The sequence below is a fragment of the Odontesthes bonariensis genome, chromosome 15, assembly GCF_027942865.1.
Source record: "Odontesthes bonariensis isolate fOdoBon6 chromosome 15, fOdoBon6.hap1, whole genome shotgun sequence".
Classification (NCBI taxonomy): Eukaryota; Metazoa; Chordata; class Actinopteri; order Atheriniformes; family Atherinopsidae; genus Odontesthes; species Odontesthes bonariensis.
In genome coordinates this window covers 21,353,123-21,365,801 of record NC_134520.1, presented here as the reverse complement: position 1 = coordinate 21,365,801, position 12,679 = coordinate 21,353,123, and the positions used below count along the sequence as shown (strand labels likewise).

General features: G+C 39.6%; 2 protein-coding genes across 3 annotated transcripts; both read right to left on the bottom strand.

Annotated features, from left to right (window-relative positions):
- Window positions 1-582: 582 nt before the first annotated feature.
- Window positions 583-6,398, bottom strand: ptger3 (prostaglandin E receptor 3 (subtype EP3)). Its single transcript, XM_075485506.1, has 2 exons — window positions 5,446-6,398; window positions 583-4,775 (listed from the first exon to the last, which is right to left on the bottom strand). Exons 1-2 carry the CDS (start codon window positions 6,298-6,300, stop codon window positions 4,458-4,460), a joined length of 1,173 nt encoding a protein of 390 aa, XP_075341621.1. The 5' UTR covers window positions 6,301-6,398; the 3' UTR covers window positions 583-4,457.
- Window positions 6,399-8,179: 1,781 nt separating this feature from the next.
- zranb2 (zinc finger, RAN-binding domain containing 2) lies at window positions 8,180-12,369 on the bottom strand. 2 transcript variants are annotated; one of them, XM_075485505.1, is made up of 10 exons: window positions 12,240-12,368; window positions 11,558-11,610; window positions 11,350-11,458; window positions 11,062-11,144; window positions 10,887-10,963; window positions 10,612-10,758; window positions 10,302-10,522; window positions 9,850-9,909; window positions 9,221-9,370; window positions 8,180-9,007 (listed from the first exon to the last, which is right to left on the bottom strand). In XM_075485505.1, the coding sequence occupies exons 1-10, from the start codon at window positions 12,293-12,295 to the stop codon at window positions 8,950-8,952; spliced, it is 1,014 nt and encodes a 337-aa protein (XP_075341620.1). In that variant the 5' UTR covers window positions 12,296-12,368; the 3' UTR covers window positions 8,180-8,949. The 2 variants fall into 2 exon arrangements, with proteins under 2 accessions (XP_075341620.1, XP_075341619.1); XM_075485504.1 differs by having other exon boundaries at window positions 8,180-9,370; window positions 12,240-12,369.
- Between the last annotated feature and the right edge of the window lie 310 nt (window positions 12,370-12,679).

The window sequence follows — 12,679 nt, the reverse complement described above, 5'->3', positions numbered from 1 at the left end:
AACCTTACTCTTACCTTTATACCTCTTGTCAAAATTCATGTAAACAAATCATTTAGACGTACACTGTTGCCACAATAATATGTTTATTGGCCCATAGGAAACACATGGCCTCAGCTTAACAAACAACAGAAGCCTGTTCATGCTTTTCACAATATCAGATACATTTATCAGCAAACGATGACCTCATCCTCATTTGTCGAACAATTTTTGCAAATAAAAGAAGATATTAAAAAAGTATTTAGATCTCCATTTTTTTGTTGATTCTTTTTGTTTTGTTTCCTCTGTTCTTGTTGGTTATCATGGAATTATGTTTTGAGGACTTTTCTCTCAGGAAGAGCAGTTATGGTTATTGTCTCCTTTGATTTCTGCTTTTCACATTCATTACAGTTTGCCGTCCAACAAAGATCCCTTGCCAGACAAAAATCAAGGTTACGTGGTAGTCTTGGAACAGGATGCCTCGTTCTGTCTGTTTCTTCAACACATTGCTTTGTCAGCTGGCTAGACTTTGCACCACTCATTAATTAAGGTGACAAAAAGACGCATAAATGTTTAATAACCAAGTGTGCTTGAGCCCAACACATATTGAGAGTATCTTTACTTCTTTTAATGGAATTACAACATTGCATATCTGCATAAGCCAACAACACTGTTACAGAATGACTGAAAAATGTGTTGCATGTTGCACTGACACACGTCAAGTAGAGGACAAAGACATAATGTACCAAAAGGACACTTTGATTGGTAGATAGCTATTTCTATTTTCATCTCAGCAACATGTTACATAAGCCTATCTACAACAGATATGTTAAATATTTGGAGAACAAAATACAAAAGGCTGCAACATTTGTAGCATTGCTCAGCTGAACATAGGGAGAAAACAACAAGCGCACAGCAGGAGTGTAGTGGTAGCCCTCGTCTGAGAATCGTGTCCCAGAATTTTTGGGAGAATTTGTTGAAACTTAAATCTTTGCATGCAGAGTTATTGTTTGACATCGAAAGCATAGGCATCAGGTGAACACAAGAAGATGTACAACTATTTGCTTTCAGCAGTGGAACGTTGGCTGGTGAACCAAACCTGTTTCTGTGTGCACACGTGACACCAGCATGTGCTCCCAACATAGACTTCAGAAGTACTTATCATGTACAAGCTTGTATTACCAAGTAGTGAATACAATGAATGTTACTTTTTTGTGCCTGTACAGGACGTCAGTTATGAAAATTAAGCTTTTAAACAAAGTTTCTGAACAATGACACTGAAGAAATGGCATTGTTTAACTTATCCGTCATTTATATGCTGTGACTGTGTTAGGCACAACATCTTTATTCAAAAAGCAGAGGAAAGTTTCCAGAACTGGAAAGTGGATGCTTCAGGCTGACAGATAGCAGAGTTTGTTTTTGTTATGTTGCAGTGAGATGATTATACAAATGGATTTAGTAAGTACTGTAGTTTGGAATTACCAAGGAAATTGACTTTTTAAATTGATATTGCGTAGGTTGATCGTGTGTTGTAGTAACTGTGGTCATGTTCACCTACCAAATGTTAATCAAGCAAACTTTTATAAGAGACATTCTCTTACTTATCTAGAAATCCTGAAGAAATCAAGCTCACGATGCAAACATTAAATCACTTCCATCCATTAGTGATATGGGTGAGTGAGAGGGAGCCAACTGGCATTTCGAGCCTCATAAAATCATTATACAATCGCCCTCTCAGCAATGCTGGTGCAGGTCTGTTGTGTGTAATTCTCTGCTGAAATGGCCAGGTCCTAACACAAATCAAAACAAATGGAGTTTTCTTTAAGAGGCTCGTGTATTGCTTACATCCTGCAACAATGTGTTTGTTGCAGGGCGCGACTCCAGTTCTTGCACACTTCTTAATAAAGTAAAAAATGACCCATTATCGCCTTTGAGGCGTGTGAATCAATAAAACAACTTGCTGATATCTTCATCTCCTATTACTCTGTTGTGCCCTTGGATCAATTGGACATACAAAATTCATAAGTGAAACTGTGCTGAAGAGCGACAGGAAATGCGCTCTCTAAATATTATGCTGGCTTTTACTGGATCCATTAAGGACTGTATTATGTTTGAATGAACTATTTTTCCATTTTCCTTTCCACTGTGGGGGTTGGGTGGGATGTTTTTCTCAGGAAAACTCACAACCACATGGCCAGTTAGCTTTAAGCTTATTTCCTAACTGTAATTATTTTGCCTGTGTTGATGAGCAGGAAGCTTCAGAGGACTGAAATAATTACATGATGCAGATTTGAGAGGAAGCTGATTTCTTGCAGTAAGTTGTGAGTGAATATTCATGGTTTTAAATGCAAAAATGAAGGAGACTGGTTAAGTTTATATTAACTGCTGAACAAGATGGACATATGCTCGTGATAAATGTATTTAATGCACGACCACAAGATCAATTAATGTCATAATTCACTCAGTTAAAAACTGATACCACTCAGATGTTTGTGAAACTGATTCATTGCTGAGGTATAAACAAGGTTAATCATTTCAGTGAGCCACTAAAGCGAAAAGGGAGCGTCTTCACAACCAAAACATGATAAACCCTACATCTCTTATGTCTTTGCAGGCAGATGAACAGATGCATGGCAACAGAAAAAGCTCATATTTCACATGGCTTTCAGAGATAACAATTTCCGAAAGGGCCATTATCACTGAGCCTTCTCAGAGTTGAAAGGCAAAGCAAGGACCAGGCACGGCAGAAGGCGCACATTAGCCCAATTTTGTTGGATGATGTGCTGACAAGTCAGGGTTGTAGGTTTGCTGTGAGGAGAGACGGCAGCTTGAAGTGTCTTTTACCAACCTTGATGAAAATATCCACACAACAGATCAGATTATGCTACTTATGACAAACTTGGCATAAAAAGATCCGATTCACACCACTTTGATCAGTGGTGATCTGTCCCTTATACATTTAGAAAGTTGGCACTAAGAGCAAACCATCTCATTAGAAGCTACATTGATTTCATCCTAGACCTTTGACAAATGGCACTTTGTGTGTTAAAGGCTATGAATAATTGAGTGTATTTGGAGTAGCACTGGAGTTAGAAAGACTGAATTTAGCTGACATCGAAAAAAATGGTGGAATGCTAAAGACACAATCAAACTGCCCAAAGTGAGAAACATCAAAAGAAACTAAAGTGACATCATAGCGTTGTGTACAAATAAAAATGCCACTTGAAACACATTTCACAATGTCGCTTATGGATATATTTTTGCCATTTGTGTTTCATTTCATGGCATCAAATGACAAGGGATTTTCCCTTAAGGTAGGACTCCCTACTCTGAACCATTCGGCCTGTTGTACCTGCAGGTATAACTCCCGAGTGCTTTTTCCACCATATGTAATTATAGCAGTATGTGAGGTTGTATTAACAACTTCAAATGGTTCCTAAAAATATTCTTATTCTGCTGTGCTATCTATGTTGTGGATATTTGAACAGGACCTTCAAAATTCCTAAAAGTTAAAACATTTGCTGTAATCTGCTGTTTTTTCCCCAAAGTATCTGGTCAATGAAAATTCATCACAAGAAATCATTATGATCTGGCTGGTGAAAGTAGGCCCCACTTAGCATGAATACATTCTACTCAGTTGAACTGACGGGGATTTTACACTTTCATACTTTGACAAGACTGGCTTTGTTGGTACGACGAAGAGAAAATTGCTGAGAAAGTAGCCACACAACGATTTACCTGTGTGTTTCATTTTCAAGAGGGAAACAGGCAACAAACATACAGGTTCACATTTCACAGTCCTGGCTGCTAGCCGATCTGCGCCACATGCAGTAGGCTATACATTAGATTTACATCAAGTGATATTCGGCAGGTAGCATCATCAGAATCCAGCACAGAAGCAACAAAATTGATATTACAGACATTAATAACCATTTAATCAACAACTGGCTCCAGTTTTGCTTTTTTCATCTGATTAAACACTTATTCTTCCTTTTCATTTTCTTTTTAACAAAACGTATGTTTCGTTTGAGATATAACAAAGATATTTATAGTTATTTACATGAATTTAGATGGGGTTTTTTTTCTTAATTCACAAACATTTACAAAAGAAGTGTTGTTAAGTTAGCTTATGGCTTCAAATAGCTTGTCAGTATGAAGTCACCTACATTCAGGTCTTGGGTCTAACGTACGATGTTACTAAAAGTGGCAATTAAAGAGTTCATGGTGGCCGCACAGCAGCCATATGCAGGAGATGACACGGTCATGCATCCACGTGCTGGTTTGGTGACTTTCAATGGAATATGTTGTAAGCATAACAAATGTAGACTTGGATCCCATAACACAAAATCTTTGTGTGAAGGATAATCATTCCTTTGTTTCCCATTCCCATTTTCATTTCCAGACAATTTTGTATCCTTGAAAGCGCTTCCAGCCATAGAGTCATAAAATAGAAATTACTGTCAAAGGTTGACTTAGTTACTTTATGATTTACAAAGGTTGCTGCTGTCTTGGTCCTGCTTGTTAAGGGCATCCAGCGCTGTCTGAGTCTCCTTCTCCTTCTCCTCGAGGGAGCAGTTGGAGACAGCGTTAGCCATGATACAGAACTTGCGCAGGAGGATCTCACGCAGGAGCAGATAGACCCACGGGTCCAGGATCTGGTTGAGCGAGGCCAGACGTATCGCTGTCAGAAAGAAGTTGCAGTCTAGATGGACATCCCGACTGGACATGTGATTGGGCTTTAGTGATGGATTACATTCATGGGAGGACACCTTGCTGGAGATCATCCTCAGCATCAGCACCTGTGTTTGGACAGATCTTTAAGTATTTTTGATGCAGTCTCATTTAACATTAATACATTATGTAACTGAAACTAGTTCCAGTTTCTATCAAATAAACTTAAGAACAACAGTGTTCACAGTCTGTGGCTGCCACAGTGCTGTGGCTTCTATTAATATTCTTGATGGAAATATTAAATGTGACTGACAGTGCATGACCTCATAGTACACTGAGCAGAGCCCCAAACAGGACTCCTAAGTGGATTACTCCTTAATGTCGATTGGCAGCAGTATTTGAAAGGGATCACACATGATATAGCCATGTTTTTTTTTTTTACATGAAGTGTGGATTCTATGTGAGTGGATTCAGATAGAAGATACATAAACTGAGAGGTAAGTGATTTGAGAACATAAAGTTGTTTGCTGTTGCAGTGTCTGCCCTCACAATCTTTCATTGGCCTGCAAACAAGAGATGGAGCATCTCCAGAGAAACAGAGCTCTTGATCTGTTCGTTAAGGCACCTGTTAAAGTGTCCTTTAATATTACATTTAAATGAGGGTTTTCTAAATTCACATTAATTAAAGGGCTGTCACTCTACAAAGCTTCTGTATGAAGTAATTCTGCATCATTAAAACATATGTAAGTATAGGCTGCAGTCACACAAACACACTCACACTCACACGTAAAAACGTACCAGAAGAGGAGACCAGCATATAATCAGGACGCACATAATCCCTAACAACTGTATGACGGTCTCCGTGGTGAGACGTTCCCACTGCTTTGAAGACTGAGACGTGCCAGACTTTGTTTTACATCGGATAATTAAACCCCGGATCGTCATTACATTGCAAGAGAGTGTCACAAGCAGAGAGAAAATCCCAAGAGCAGCGAAAGTGATGGCGAAAAACATATTACCCGGGACATCGCTGTCCCCCGTGCTGATGAAGCACCAGGTGCCTGGCCACTGGCGCGTGTATTTACCGATCCCTGCAATGGGCAGCAAAGCAAACAGCAAAACCAGACACCATATGACAGCCAAAGTTTGCTTGGTCACACTTGTCCTCATGTGATTCGAGTACCAGTGGGGATTTGTTATCGCCAAGGCCCTTTCCATCGCCATGGCACTTGCCAAAAAGAGAGCGCACAGTCCAAAAGTTGTCATGCACACACCAAAATAGGCGCATAGCTTGTCAGATGGGTCGATAAGTTCCCATTTCAGACCAGCCCGGTAGACTGATATCACAACTGGACTTGTCGTAAGCTGCCCGAACAGGTCAGTCAACGCCAGTGATCCAATACAAAGCAAAAAAGACTTTTTCCTTCTATTTTCCTTTTTCCTATAAGATATATACACCAGAATAAGAGCTAAAGAGTTGCCAACCATGCCAGTCACCATCATGGTAATTGGGAATCCAACAGATACAGTTCCACAATTGGAATTATTGGTGATATTGCTTTCGCGCAAACTGGAGACGTTGGAGCCCACCATCTCTTCGACTGTTTTAGTGGTTGTCAGGCTCCCGAGAGAATCAGAACTGTCTATAGTCATTCTTTCAGAAAACGTAAGCAGCGAATATCCCTCCTGATCATCATCTTGTGCTCCCAGCTTCTCCAAGAATGCGGTGCGTAAAAGCGCGTCAGCCCTTTACAATCTGTAGGCGGGACTACTTGGAATCCACAGGAAGCGCACAGCTGCCTGGTTTAAATCAACAAAATAATAAAGCTATAAAACGCATACAGTGTTCTCTGTTCGTATGTTTCATTTGATTGAATTTGCACTTCTTCAAGCACAGGTTGTGGCAATTGAGAGTGAAACATTATCCAAGTACTCCTTGAGAAACAATATACTGACCAACAAGAAAAGCTATTGAAGCGATACAGGCAGACGCACGTGATGACATTGGGAAACAAACGAAGCTCCGATGCACCCTTTCAGCTTGGGAAAAGTAATGAAAAATATTCTTTAAGCATGTGAAAGCAGAAGCATGACATGCAGGATGAGGAGACGTGTATAACATATTCAGGCAATGGCTGGTTATCAAAGAGAAAGGGTAATCCAAATATAGGGTAATCAGTTAGGCTATGCATTTTCTATCGGAAATTATGCGCACGTTACTCTTATCATGAGGCTTTTTCAATCCACTCAAACGGGAACATATATTAAAAAAACATGATCACAGGTACTTTGACTATACAACTGCCATTCCATCTGACAGCAGCTCACAGTGGTGAGCCAGAGTAGTCTACTTTAATTAAATGTATTAAAATCATAGCCTATGTTCTCACGTTTCATCACTATCATTATTATATTTCACATTTATTCACATTCTCAACAATATATTGCCATCGTACCATCTAGAGATATATGAGAAGCTGTTCCGCTTTAAACTATTTTTCATAACGCTGTCACGCTTTGAATTGTTTGTAGGCTACCACATTACATTTTCTTCATATTTAATAACCAAAGGTTCAAGCATATTTCAAATAACGATTCAGCGTAATTTTAAGTGCACTTTTTACACTTGCATTGTAACCCATAAAGTAATAACCAAGTAGCTATACTGGCTTACTTATCAATAGACATGTGCCCTAAGTACGATTGGGCACACTATTGATTAAATAACATTATCATGACATCAAGCATGCAAGCTAGTACATAAGTGTACTAAGTAATGCACTCCATATTCTGCCTTTTTACAGTTTATTTACAACTGAAATATACTTGGTACAAAACTAGTTGCTCCTAGATAGTAAACTTCAACTCGACTTATCATTGCCACACTTTAAGTGTACCCAGGATTAGTCTGACTGCATGTACACTCAAGACCAGTATGAATGTACCAGGCATTTATTCTTCACCAGGGTAGGCAGTCCTGCTGAGCTGAGAAGCAACAACCTGCCACCTGTTGACCATCATGTGAAGTACAACACAACTTTGAGGAAATGCAATGGCAATATAAAAATGACAACGTGCTGTTCATTTAAAATTGTATAAATATTAACTTTAAGAGAGACGTTAGAGGGTGAAGTTACTTAATTGTAATATTAGCTTTGCTAGCTTAGTTCGGCTAAACGTTGGCAACTTAAAGGCCAGGCATTGAAAGTGAAAAGTAAAATTTGTAGGCAATATCATCCTAAAACCTCCCCAGCTGATTTGCAACATTGAGTCAATTCTTTTCATGGCATCATACTCTTTCTGAAATAAGGCTGATCTCCAAACTTAAAGCATTTGTGTTCAATCTGACTTCATGTTTGTGCTTAACTTACCTTCAGAAACATTATCACTTCATAACAAAGTCCTAATTCCTTTTAAAAGCTCAACACGCCATGGTGGGAACTGGTCAGAATAAATATCAAATCACTGCAGATTTCCAGGTTCATAAACACCTACCATCCTCAGTGTATAATTAAGCACTATCACAAAGAGGCAATGTTGACAGTATTTTATTTACATGTGTACATTTTAGTTGATTTTTACCAATAAAAAGACTGTACGGCCACATTTTACCATTAAGTTTCAGCTGTTCTTACCAAATTTAAGTGGAGCACAAAATAAAATTTAAAAAAAAGTTAATCGTTTCCCCCAACTACAAAAGAATAGCCGAGTACAAATTGGTTTAATAGGCAACAATTGTGTAAAGAATGAAGTACACTTAAAATCTACACCAAAGAATGTTGCGTTTACTGCCATTCAACTAAAACGAGCAAAAAGTAAAATACTTACCTTGAAAAATACAAAACATAGGAAACGGCCAAAACTCATAGCTACATCTCAGCTATTTTTAAATGGATGCTTACGTAATTCACTTTCAATTGAAAAATAAAATAAAAAAAAATAGATTTTGCTCAAATTTACCCACAGATGTGAAGATCTTAATGTTTTTGGGAAGATATCAAGCAAAATAAGTTTCCAATGGAATACACCCTCTACACAGTACATCTTGTTTTCTTTTAGGACCAAACATTTATATTTATTGGACACCTATTGTTACAAACATTTGATGTAAGTGGCTTTAAAAAGGGAGCATGTAGGTAAAGACAGGGTGAAGTCAAGGCGCCTGTTGCTCTTGAGCAGAAGTAAGACTTTAAGGACTTTATGACAATGAACAGCATACTGAAGGGATGTGGTTGTTTTCTTTGCAACATAACATGCAATTCCACTAAGATTCCTTTTCGTGGATTAAAGGCCGTAAGAAAGTTACTTCTTTTTTGAACTGGAGCCAGAATGGGAGGATCCAGATGAGTGGCCGCTGCGCCTGAAATCACACAAACATCGTGGGAAGAACGACACGGTCAGCGGGCTCGGCCATGTGCACATCACGTATACATGAAGCAAGGTCACCACATGTGAAAAGTATTACAACATGGCAAAGTGTGAACATCAGTATGTGAATCTGAAATCCCATAAGCGAGCCAACAGATGGCTAGTAATAATCAGTGCCATTGTGGTATTCCACAGAAACCCAAACCTTTCGGACGAACGTGATCTAGAACGCCTCCGTTTTCTCCCTCCAGATGAGGACCTGGAGCGACTGCGCTTCTGTTTCCTCTCAGGTGAGGAGGAGGGTGAGCGGGACCTCTTCCGGGGAGAGGAGCCCTTTCCAGACCTGGAGCTGGATCTTTTGGAGGGATAAACCAAGCACTAAAGTCAGTAAAATCCAATCGGGGTCTCACCAGTGTAGATATTTATCAGGCTTCTCTGCTTAGGAGTACTTAACTATGAATTAATAGTACTGAGAAAGTTTGAACCAAACTTATGCTGTACTGGTTAGTGATTAAGTGTCCTCAAAGTGGCTTTAAATCTAGTAAATATTGAGCTGCTTTTCAATATACCGGATCAAGCGGGTAACACTCCTGAGAGAGGCGTGATAAATACCCCAGATGTCATTCTGGAGACCTGAGCGCTGTAGCAGTAAAGCTCAATCAAGCTAGTCAAGACTTGTACTATTTGTGCTCTCAGAGCTAAAGAAACGTGCATCAATAGAAAGAACTATGCAGTCTCTGCTAAAAATGTGAGCTTAGGAGTACGACTGTTCTGGAGCTTTCTGCCCCATACATACACTCTCTAAAGCAAGAGAGTGCATGTCACCTCATTCACCTGGAGTGAGACCTCGAGCGAGATCCAGATCTGGAACTGGAAGAGCTTCTAGAGCGGGACCTGAAAAAGAAAAAATAAAACCTTTCCAATATTTTCTAAACATAGGGACACAACTATGTGCATTCATGTGCACATGAACCAACAGTAAGGGCAAAAGCAAAATTCAGGAATTTCTTGAAAGCCAAACAATAAACACATAAAAAAAAAAATTAAAACAATGCAATCGTCCCATCTTTAGTCAAAGAGATGTCAAAACCCAGAAAACAGAGCAGTGAATCTACACATCAGGTTTCTTACATTGCAAACAGGGAGGGGTTCAGAAAAGGAGGACAAAAACAACAACAAGTCGGCAAAACAGCAAATGTAATTGATGCTGATCATTAAAATCAGAAGGAAGATTGAGCTGATACTGACATTTTGCCCGGAGTTACCCTTGACCTGTACCCTTTTACCTGGACCTCGACCGAGAACTGGAGCTGGAGGAGCGGGAGGAAGAACGGGAGCGGGACGAACCGGAGCGGCTGTCCTTTTTCTTAGCTGGTTTTTCCTCATCATCACTGGCAACTAGGTCGTACTTTGACAGGTCGCCATCTTCGTCGTCGTCGTCGTCATCACCATCATCATCATCATCATCTTTGTTCTTCTTCTTGTTGTCGTCGTCGTCTTCGTCGTCCTGGATAGGAGTGGTTTTTAAGTTCTTTATATTTCGCTGGCTGCCAGCGCAACATATCAGATTTTTACACATTCAATCACTGATCTTACGTCCAATTTGTATTTAGACACGTCACCATCTTCGTCATCATCATCTTCCTCCTCGTCTTCAACTTTTGGTACTTCCTTTTTTTCGGTTTCTTTGGAGGATGACGTGCTGTTGCTCTTCCCGCGGAACTTCTTCTTTTTCCTACCAAACTGTGGATAAACATGACAAACACAACCACTTGATTCAGCCCTCTGCCAAGGCAAACATCTTGTTATCATATTTGTAATGAGACTGAAATATTTTTTCTTCCCTTTTTTTCCGATCATAGGGTGCTCACCTCATCATATTCACCATCAGATTCCTCCCTTTCAATATACTCCACATTTTCCCTTTCATTAAAACCTCCACCATAACCTTAAACATCACAGGGAAGAAAAAAAGAAGCTGATGGGCATAAAAAAAAACAAATATTGATTGATTCCAAATTTTTTTTTAATTAATTATTGGGTTACCTGTTCTCTCTTCAAGCTTGGCATATTTCGGAGTGTTGCACATGTTGCATTCTGATCGTCTAGCCCAGTTCACATTTCCACATCTTTATGAAAGCAAACAGAAAAATAATGAACTAGTTTAAATGTTAGAAAACTAAAGGAAACGTGTTTTGCCACTGGAAGAATGGCTAGTAATGCTTTTGATTGAATAAATAAGTCAGACTACATGCTCCTGTGGGTCATATTTGCGTCACATGCGTCAGACTTTGTGACAACAATCTCTCCAGCAAGTCTACAATCATCACCTACGTTTTGCATTGCCAATCATTGGCACTGAAGAGGCCTCTGCTCTTCTCAGCAAGAGTTTTCCCAATTTCTGTTCCTCCTGCTTTCATCATCTTTGCTTCTGTGGTTTTCTCTATGGAAACAAAAAGAATTGTTTCTTTTTTTTTTAATGAGTGCATTGAGCTTCTTCGGGATACATTAAATATCACACAGAGCAAAACAAAAGGTTCACCTCTGCCACATCTGTTGCAGCTTGTTCTCCGAGCAAAATTCACATTTCCACACCTGAAAAAGCAAAATGAATAAGTTTAAAATGTGAGCATGAATTGAGTGTGCTGCAAAAAGTGGGATTATTCTCCTCTCTCCATGTGCCACACCATTAGCTAGCGGTCCTCCTGTCCTCGTCTAACGTTTCAAAAGCCTTCCCACCAACATTTGCAGCCGTCTACGCTTGTCCGCCACTTGTTTGGCGAAGTTAAAAAAGGAACGCGATAGAGATGCCTTTGAATAAAGGCACTTCAGTCACGACAACATGGTAAACACCACCCACAGTAGTGAGTGAAGACACTTACTCCAACCCACACGAGCGGCAGACAGCTAACATGCTAACTTGTAAGGTACCGCCTGTATTAACAACCAAACTTTAACATGTAAATTCAGATAGGTCCCTAATCGTAAGTGTGCAGTTGACTCATTGTGTTTATTATGCATACAGATGGGCGACATAAGTTATAAGTAAAAGTGAAAGTTACTTTCTTTGCTTAACTCGCAAGCATTAGCATTGGCAAAATGGTAGGAGGCCTAAGCTAACTACTGTCAGACAGTTAGCATTATCATTAAATTAACCATACTTCTGCGGCTACATTTAACCCACAAAGCGTACAATGCAGTATTGATTATGTGTGTGACCTTACTTTTTATCTGGACAAATCCAATCTCCATCGCTGACTCGGAAACTTTTTCCTGACATGTTCGTGCCTGATGGCTGGCTGACACGGAGGTATGCTAACTATGCTAACTGTGTTCAGCAGCAGTTAGCCTCCCACCGCTGCTGCTTTCAGGGACTTTTCACTGGGTCGTAAATCTCCAACGCCACTCTCCTTCATTTTAAGAAATGATATTGTCATAAGTTATTTACACGCTAGAAATTGTCAAACATCGGACAGGTATGTACCGAGGAACTACTTTGTATTGCATTGCATAAACAGACGTAAGCTGTTAACTGTATTAATAAGCTCGTAGAAAAATATTCTACATGAGATATTTCTGAAAACACCCAAATGGCACTTTGACAAAGGACAAGTCATCTTTAGAGGAACGTGCACTACATACACAATGAGAGTTGTATCCAACT